The sequence below is a fragment of the Carya illinoinensis genome, chromosome 14, assembly GCF_018687715.1.
Source record: "Carya illinoinensis cultivar Pawnee chromosome 14, C.illinoinensisPawnee_v1, whole genome shotgun sequence".
Lineage (NCBI taxonomy): Eukaryota > Viridiplantae > Streptophyta > Magnoliopsida > Fagales > Juglandaceae > Carya > Carya illinoinensis.
The window spans coordinates 13,736,170-13,745,891 of record NC_056765.1 but is presented as its reverse complement, the minus strand read 5'-3'; the positions used below and the strand labels follow the sequence as shown (position 1 = coordinate 13,745,891).

General features: G+C 33.0%; 1 protein-coding gene across 2 annotated transcripts; it reads left to right on the top strand.

The window, feature by feature from the left end:
• The first annotated feature begins 309 nt into the window (after positions 1-309).
• LOC122293886 lies at positions 310-3,032 on the top strand. 2 transcript variants are annotated; one of them, XR_006237384.1, is made up of 3 exons: positions 310-957; positions 1,056-2,236; positions 2,358-3,032. XR_006237384.1 is itself a non-coding variant. In XM_043102323.1 (2 exons), exons 1-2 carry the CDS (start codon positions 406-408, stop codon positions 1,143-1,145), a joined length of 642 nt encoding a protein of 213 aa, XP_042958257.1. In that variant the 5' UTR covers positions 310-405; the 3' UTR covers positions 1,146-3,032. The 2 variants fall into 2 exon arrangements, 1 of the variants encoding a protein (XP_042958257.1); XM_043102323.1 differs by having other exon boundaries at positions 1,056-3,032.
• The last annotated feature ends 6,690 nt before the right edge of the window (positions 3,033-9,722 follow it).

Genomic DNA, 9,722 nt, shown 5'->3' with positions numbered 1-9,722 from the left:
AAATGGAAAAACAAAATAGATGTTTAACTAAACAATTTTAAAATTAACAAGTGATCTCACACTAGCTCATTTGATATAAAAACTTTACTTTTTAATAATGAATTATAAATATATATATATATATTTTTTAAAAATATACGAAATTTACACACTTTAAAATTAAATTTAATATTAATCTTTTAACTACATATTTGTTACGCAGATTTAATAAGTTTTATCGTCCATATAATATTTTAGACAATATTTATGTAAATAATAAAATGCATCGGAAGCAACTGTACATGTATAAAATTCTCGAGTAAATCCGGACAACACCGGCTTTTGAAGTGGATCCTTACTCTCCCTCTCTCATTTTGCCTCAATTTATAAAGTCCATTCTCCCATCAAATTGATGCACAAACAAAGATGGCCACAAATCCCAGCAGCAGCGAGACGATAATTAGCTTGACGCTCCTAGTAGACAAAAGCTCAAACAAGGTGGTGTTTGCAGAGACCGGAAAGGAATTCGTGGACTTCCTCTTCGGACTTCTACAGGTACCTCTCGGTTCCATCATCGCACTTCTTCGGGATAATGACTTGGCACCTGGGTCAGGGTCCCTGGGCACAGTCCATGAGAGTGTCCAAAACCTTGACCCCTCCTATCTTCTTCCAAACCAAACCAAGGAATCTCTCTTGACCCCTAAACCAGCATTCGAATCTTCAACTCTTACCCCTCCATTACTGCAAAATTTCGTTTCACCTGACCAACAGAGAAGGACTGATTCCTATGGCCGCTCCTATGGACGTCAAAACGATACTGAGCCTGGGTATGTTAGAGGTGTGGTGACATACATGGTTTTGGATGATTTGACGGTGAAACCCATGTCAACCATTTCTAGCATTACCCGTCTCAACAATTTAAAAATTAAAGACTTGGGTTCTGTCCAGGAGAAGAAGGTCGAGATTGACATCAAGAAGGTTAGATCTTGTTCTTTCTTTTCCGAGAAGAAAAAGTTTTTTTTTTGTATGTTTCTACTGTCATATTTGATTTTAAGTTTGTGCTGCATGCATTCTAGGGCTTGGAGCTGATAAAGGTGTCACTCTACTCCACCACAGTCCTGACAGACGTTTTCCTTGGGGTTGAAGTGTTAAAAAATGATTTGTAAAAAATATTTAAAAGTATTTTTTTTTTGTTTTTTTATATTATTTTTTAACATTTTTAAATATTTTTAAAAAATAAAAAATTTTAAAATATTATTAAACAAATATTTTCTTAATCACCAAAAAAAATTAAAAAAAAAATGTCAGCGGGATAAATGAAGGGAGGATCCCTATCATTTCCCTTTCATTGGACACAGGCTGTCAGGGAGAATCTTTCAAGCCAATCCCAAGAAGCATAAAGCTACCATGCCGCATAAAGCTATTATGGCGCTGGGCGTTTGTAAATGTATGGATACGTGTGTATGTGTGTATTTAGCATGGGTATGTGTGTAAAAGTATTTTGCTTGGGAAATTCTTCAACCATTTAGAGTACTTCTATATGCAAGCACACGGCGCACCAATATGCGGACGAAAGATGACGTGGCAAGTTAAAAAAAGGAGAAAAAAAAGGATGGAAAATAAGAAAAAGAGGGAAACGCAGCTTCCTTAAGCTTCATCGTTTTGTCCCGTCCAGTCCCTGCGAGAGGTTCTTCCCCGACCACGCATGTACATTTTCCAGTGAATCTTCTCCACCATTTTCAGTGTCGCCACCAACCCTGCTACATACAAGCGGGTTGCGCACCCGACCCGCATATTAATTGTTATTTTAATATTTTATTAGATGTTGTTCCTTCATCTATCCAACCATTCTGCAGCACGCTTCAAGCTCTAACTTTCTGAAGCCAAGCCAACCATTCTGTGGGTCAGAATAAAGAATGAACTGGGAAGACTAGGCAGAAAAATATATTCTTACCTGCAGTAGCGGAAAGACAACCATACGAAACCTCTAACAGCAGAAGGCAGTATCTATATTATATACAGTAGAGCTTGAAGGAATCGACCTTAACCACTGCTCAACTTTCATCTCGCAGCTCTTCTACCCTCAAGCAATATGGTTTGTTCCATCACTACCTACACACTATATAGCACTCTAAGCCTCTGTTTTAGCTTCCCGAAACAGAGCATCCACCACCAACTTTTTTTCCGCAACTTCTCCCTCAAGCCGAGCGTAGCCAACCTCGAAGCACCTTTCGCCGTCGCGCATCATCCTCCCGAGGTTAGCACTTCGATAGTTTTTTTCCCTTCTCTCGGTCTGCACTCTAGTTAACTTTCTCCGTCTCTCACTCTAAAATCATGCTCTCTATCTCTCTGTCTTTTGCCACACTAATATGCTGTAGCCGAGCCACCCTCTGTTCCATCGCCGTTGTACTCCAACCAGCCCAGCTCAGTCGCAGTGTTCATCTTTCTCTGTGCCTTCATCTTCGAATGGGTGGGCTGCCGACACCTTTCTTTTTCCTCTGTGAGTTGCTGTGCAAATTATAGAATTTTCAAGTGTGGATCGTAGCTTTTCCCCGTTTGACTACTGCATCCCTTTACTCAAACTTTTTGGTCCCTTCTCGAAGATTATTTTCCCCTATAGACAGAGCATGCAAATCCTTTATATTTGATAGGGGGAGGAGTCTTCGAGCGTCTCATTCTTCAGTGAGAGTGAGTGTGGGAGGAGATTTCGATGGGGGAGGAGTTTCAAATGGGGGAGTCTTCGAGCAACCCAGTCTGAAAAAGAAAAAAGAAAGAAAAATCAAAATCACTCTCTTCCCGCTCCAGACAAAACGAAATCACCTGAAACGCACCGTTTCATTTTTCCACGTCAGTATTGGTTCGCAATTGGGTGCGCTGCGCGCCTGCAAGAAGAGTTTTCCTTACTGACCATTTAAATGGTTTTGGGAAGAATAAGAAGAATTTCTGGGCTGTGTGTATGTAACTAATAACTATATCTGGGTTTTACTAAAGCTCAGAGCTATATATTTCCTATGATTCTCCATATGATTAATCATTCAGGTAATTCTTTATCATGTATGTCAATTACTTAGAATTATTTTTATGTAATTCTTTTGTGACTAAAATATATTTCAATTAGAAATGAGATCATCTAATGCAAATCTTAAAAAAATCTATTTTCTAATAACCGAATTATTATGATTAAATGGTCATTTTTTATTACCAATTTTTGTCATCTTTCATGCTAAAAACAATTTACAATTTTCATCGGATGGAAATTACTTGTTTTGTCAACTTTAAATTCATATGTAGTTGTGTGTGTTTGTGTGTGTATATATATATATGTGTACCAACGAAAGAAAAATAATATTAATTTGAGAAAAAAATAATAAAAGCTAATTCAAAAGCGACCATGCAATGAAAAATAATGTAGTTGACACAAAGAGATCTTAGAAGAAAACCTCAATTAAATTTGAGTACTACGCGCGTAAAATGTGACATGTTCTCACTATTACGTAAACGGTAATTAATCCAAACTTATCACATTTATAATTATTAACAAGAAAATGCTATGGGAAAAATTAAAATACTATAAGTAAAGTTTGATCATACGTTAATATTTTTTTCCCCTTCCTTCATATTTTCCTTCAATTAATTAAAAATATAAAATATAAAAATGTAAAAAAAAATTTAATTTATAATTAATTTATACAGAAACCAAGAATTAAAATCATGGAAAGGAAAGTTTATGGCTTAATTAGGTCTAGTCATTAGTTTTTAATAAAGTGATCTAATTATTGAAAGTCGTTATATTTATTAAAAAAACTCTATATGCAGTTACTCATATTTTATTAGCTGTGATGGCTCCAAAAGATGTAGTGATCTCAAATGATTTGGATCCCATTGAAATATGTTTAAATATAAATTAGTTAAGATATGTGTTTAAATATATAAATAGTTAATTAAAATAAGTTTCACCTTTTTATAAAAAAAATAAAAAAAAAAATAAATTTTATTAATAATTAATTTAAAATGAATTAAACTCAACAACCAACATCTTTGTTTTTTGCTCTAATAAGCAAACAGCTTTGGTACTTTTTCCAGCTTTACTCAAGCGGTCTGTTTGTAACCTTTTTTTTTTTTAAAAGATAGCACAATTCTTATTAGTGAAGTTAACATCTCGGATTACTTGTAGACCTCAAACCTCTTTCGGTGACTTTGGATTCATACTTTTAACAAGTTCTCTTCTCATAGTACCGATGCTTCTAATTTCCCTCTTTCTTTTCATTTTTCTTTTCTGAGTTTATATTAAAACCGGACGTGGTGCTTTTGGGCATGTTACAACCTCCAATGGGACAATGATGCATTATTAATCTTTGATACATATTGATGTTATCGGATTGCCCCACACGTACGTTAAATGCTGTTCCTTGGCCTTCCTCAATCCGTTCCTCTCTCTCTCTCTCTCTCTCTCTCTCTCTCTCTGTGTGTGAAACTCTCGGGCCCTTAATCTCTCTCTTCAAGTTCACTCTCTCAAGCTCTCAGTCCATTTACCCCAACAGATCAATATTAATATTCTTTCTTTTAACCAGACAAAGTAATGCTCTAGAGTCTAGAAGCTGGGGAAAAGTGGCTATCAGTATCATCCTTTGGAGTTATAATTCTGGAGGGAAAGAAAGCAAATTAAAGAAAGGAAACACCCTCTTTACATCTTTTTCTCCTTTCTCCTTCTGGCTTCTAGATCTTCTACAATATATATATATTTTTTTCCATTCTTTATTCTCTCATTGTATTTGTCCATGATGCTTTTATTTCTTCTTCTTTTGCTCCACATTAATTTTGTTCTCTTTTCTCTTTTCATTCTATTTATTCTCTCCTTATTTGTTTACAAGCACTCCTAATAGGTTTTGGAAAACCAATTTTTATGTAAAATTTGAAGAAAATTAGCCCAAAAGTGCATCCAACTGATGATGCATTTCATTTCTACTCTCAATTTCCCTTCAGTGTTGCCGCTACATGTAAAAGAAACTATGCACAAATGTAAATATTTTTTTAATTTATTTTCTATCTTGTCTTGTACTTTTTTTCCCACAATAATTTCTCTCTTGTACTTTTTCTCTCACAAAATATTAAAAAGTATAATATTTAAATGATATAAAAAAAAATAAACTAATATATGATATATTGTAAAAGCCAGTATGTAAAATAGAAAAATTGAATTTTTGTGATATATTTTAAAAAATAAGATGAAGAATCTATTGGAAGTGCTCTAAGCTTGTTTTCAAGTTTCACAAATGTTTAGAGTTGATATATTCTGACAAATTGTCTTGAAAATTTTTAGATTTGCTGATTTTATGTCTTTTATTTTATTCTTTGTGATATAGTTTATGGATTTTGTGTTTTTCTTGTTTGAGTTGTACATAACTAGGTGAATCAACCCATAAGATCAGCATAGATAGCTTCGATATAAGGCGGGGGCTGGATTTGGCCACCCTGCTCAAGCGTGGTTGGGGGCAATGAGGTAGGTGTGACAATGCAAGTTTTCGAATCGTGTCATGTCATGAATATTTGACTATATAAGTCAACTTGAATCTGACCTGTTAAGTTAAATATGTCAAACTTTTAAACCCTAACCTGATCTATTTAGATAATAGATAATGTCATCTAACCTGTTTTAAGCGGTTTAATAATTAATTAGATAGAAATAGATCAACATGACACGATTTATTCAAACTCGTTTCATGTGAATTGGTTGAACTAACACGTATAACTTATTTGATCTAATTAACATAATTTCACATAAAAATTAAGAAATAAATTTATTAATAACCACAATTTCTTAAAAAATTAAACTACCTACTAAAAAAATATCAATATTTTTCAAAATTTAATATATAATAAAACCAATATTACAAACCCTATAATAACAAATATAGCATAGGTCCGAATTACAATGTCAATAATAAAAATATAAGCATACTAAGAAATACTGATAATATTACAACTCAAAAATATATATATATAATAAAATTGTAATTTTAAAATAAAATCTAAACATATCAAATATGGAGGCCAGGTTGCTAATTGCCCATAAGTAACAACCTATTTTGTAGGGCCAATTATTTTTGTAGAAGGTTTTAATATATTAATATTTTGTTGAAAAGTTTCCAAATCAACAATGTGTTAATAAACAATATTGCAAATAGACTTATTTAAAAATGAAAAAAGAAGAGAGTATTCATTTTCTTTTGGTGGAGTGGAATCATATAACTCAATATGATGGAGTACTAAAATTATAATAATATTTACTAGTGGAGTAAAATTAGTTTTTATGAAATTTTCCTCATATATAAAAAAAAAAAAAAAAAAAAAAATTGGGAGTGGAAGGCCCCCAAGCTAATACCTGGTTCAATCCCTACTTAATCACAGTTAAGAAAATCGGATTTTTAGGTGACCATCTCAAAATAACTCTTAGAAGCACTCATAATTTGGTGTCCCACTACTATAGACAAATAAAAAGAACTTACAACAGTATAAGTCTTTCTATTACACTTGATTAGTAAGGTTGTGAATTCAGATGCATATCTGAGTATTTTCATTTGGATACGGATCTAGGTATCTAAAAACACCTGAATAAGCATCCTAAATTTTAAAAGCAGGCAAATATCCACCTGGGGAGGACTTGTCAAAACCCGACGAGTATCCGGCTTTGGATGCAAATTCATATCTCCATCATTTGTTACATAAACTGATTGAAGTCTCATATTTCTAGTTGTTCCTTTGCTCATATATTGGAATGTTATTGCAATGAATAACACAAAATAATTACACTGTAATTACAATAAGTGTTACTCAAATGATCTTATTTCTAACTTTTCCCATTTTCTTCATTAATTCCATGATGCATATTGTGGCGCCATGTATCCTCTACAAAGAAAATCATAATATTAGCAAGTTGATAATTGATCTAATCATGTTGTTTCAACATCATAGAATATTAAGTTTCAGAAAGTATAGAAGGGAGAGTGTAGACAAAACAGATCATAGGAACCCCCTATGCCAGTAATTTTCAGCTAAACTCTTATATTAAAAATCAGAACTTTCATGGTCTTTTGTAGAACTTTTCCAGGGTTGCAAATTCTTAAGATTAATTGGATATCTAGAGATGATTTTGAAATAGATTAGCGGGAGCAAATAACAAATATTCGACAATCATACAAAGAACACCAACATTTAAGTGGTTCCATTTGAACAATAACCCACATTCACTGGTAGAGTTGATCTTAAGGAATTTCCTATCACAAAGATGGAGTACAAGAAAGAAATCATAAATCACTTATCAATTCCAAAAGCTCCAATATATCCAATGAGCTCTTAAATCTCACAAAAATATTTCTCTCTTTTCTCTCTATTTTGGTCGCAGCTCTCACATCTCTCCATTTACAAAAAATACTTTTATATATTAAATGGCATGAGAACTAGGTTTCTTGAAAATCAACTTGAGCATGGTGTTTGCTCAACATCGAGGGAGCAATCTGTATGAATTTTGCTCGAGCGGATGTCGACTGAACAATCTATCTAAAGTCCGATCGAGTCAATTAGGTTGAGCCAAAGTTCCCTTGAGCCACAATCAAGCCAAGTCTCTAGAATGATGTTTTCTATAGGAAATCAAGCCAGCATTACAACACAAATGCAAAAACAGAAAGATCAAATAATGAATTAAAAAGAAAAAAGCTAATGATGCAGAAGGAAGACAATCCTTGTATTACCCTATGGAGTCAGGACATACTGCATCAAATAATGCAAATAATACAAATATATGGAATGAGAAATTAACATATCTTACAAAATCTCTATCCACAATGATAAATAGAAAACAAAATGAAAACATGCAATACATATAGCGGTCAAATTGAAAAGGACATAAGGGAAAATAACCATGTTCAAATATTTTGACTTTTGTCTTGTTTTTTCTTCAAAGAGTTTGGATCCATAAAACAGTCATCTCACAGGCATCACATTGGAGATCCTCACCAACTTCTAATTCCTTCCCACTCTTCTCTAAAACCTTTGTTTCAACAATATTACTGCATAAATTCAGATTGTGAATTTAGTTCAAGGCTTTTGATGAGACATAACTTATTTTAAGAAAAGAATGAAATGGAATTAATAACCTTACAAACCGAGACATATTAATTTAACACAGTCCAATATTTGAACATACTTTGTTAGACAGCAATTGTAGACCAAGGAAGTAAAGTGTAAGACATATACCCAAATAAGCATAAATATAGCAATTAGAACAAATAGACCATTGACAGCAAATGTAGAAGTAGAAACACCAAATGAGAGTGCATTTGGGCCAAATTGAACATATTTATAAGGACTTCAATATGGTTTTAATACACATCCACCAGTGCTAAATGGACGTGGATTCAACAGTGGGAATATAGATGACTAACATAGCACGTGCAATCTCCACAAGGATATGATATCTATATAAATTCTTCTTCCACCAATGCAAAATCTCAAATACGGGTGTTTTTTATTCAATCTTGTTTGAAAAATACCTATTCACCTCTTAACCAAATACTGTAATATTTTCCTACTCAAAATATTGATCTAGAGCTAAATAAAATTCTTCAAAGTTTGATTTGTCACCAATAATATTTGAGGAAGTAGCATTGAAACTTCCTTAGGCTACATTTGATCTTCCACTACATGGCCCTTGAAACTTGTGGTACTGTTCAATTAAACTATTTAAAGAGTATTATCACTTTGGTCTCAACTCTATCTCATTACTTAATCCCATTGTACCTTTTCAACCAAAATGCCATATAATTATTTTGTATTTAGGGTCAAGGACAAGAGCTACATAAATAATCATGTTCATCCTATACAAGCTCCTCCAATATTTCTCAGACTTAACTTTCATATTAGATGCCATACTCATCAAGTTAACATCATCATTTTTACACATCATAACACTTTTCCAATCCTTGAACTTAGACTTCAAAAGCAATGAATCCTCCATTTCCATAAGCACAAAAACTCTTTTTAACTTTTTAGCAACACTCAACATTAGGCATGTTGAGTTCCATATAGTAGAAAAATCTAGACATACCATTTTTCCACTCTTAGTATTCAACATTTCAACCTCTTTGACAATTTTTAAACATAGCAAATCTCACTAGTGAAGAGATCACAAACTTTATTGCATTTCTAATATTGGTTCCTGCATCATCTTTTAAACCATCACATACAATGAGGTTTAAAACAAATGCACCACACTGGATGTGCAGAAACTCACCTCCTACAATAGTATACTCTTTATCTTTTATGCTCATTTTCACATTATCAATAGCGACACCGTTAGAAGAGGAATTATCTATAGTGATTGTAAAAAGCTAGTCAAACTCCCAATCAATCAAGATGGACCCTAATATTGAAGCAATGTCCCACCTTTGTGATTAGGAATGTGGCAAAACCTAATAGTTTTCTTGTTCAAGACCCAATTTCTTTCAATGAAGTGACACGTAACACACATAATTCATGTTTTGTACTGATATCCATATACTAGTTGTAAATAAAATCTTTGACCACTTAATGAATTCTTCAACTTTTGCTTCTCTTAATTGTATAAATTTATACAATATTTTTGTAAAGTGGTTCAGGATGACAAAGTGTACCCAAGCTCTAAATTAGTCACAGGTTTGGCAAATGTCTCATGCTCCATAAGCCTAAATGACTTATTTGACAATTTG

Excerpts from the sequence above, each read along its gene's own strand:
- LOC122293886 (XM_043102323.1), top strand. The coding sequence starts at position 406 with ATGGCCACAAATCCCAGCAGCAGCGAGACGATAATTAGCTTGACGCTC. Across the intron at positions 958-1,055 it reads TCGAGATTGACATCAAGAAG|GGCTTGGAGCTGATAAAGGT; the intron begins GTTAGATCTTGT and ends CATGCATTCTAG.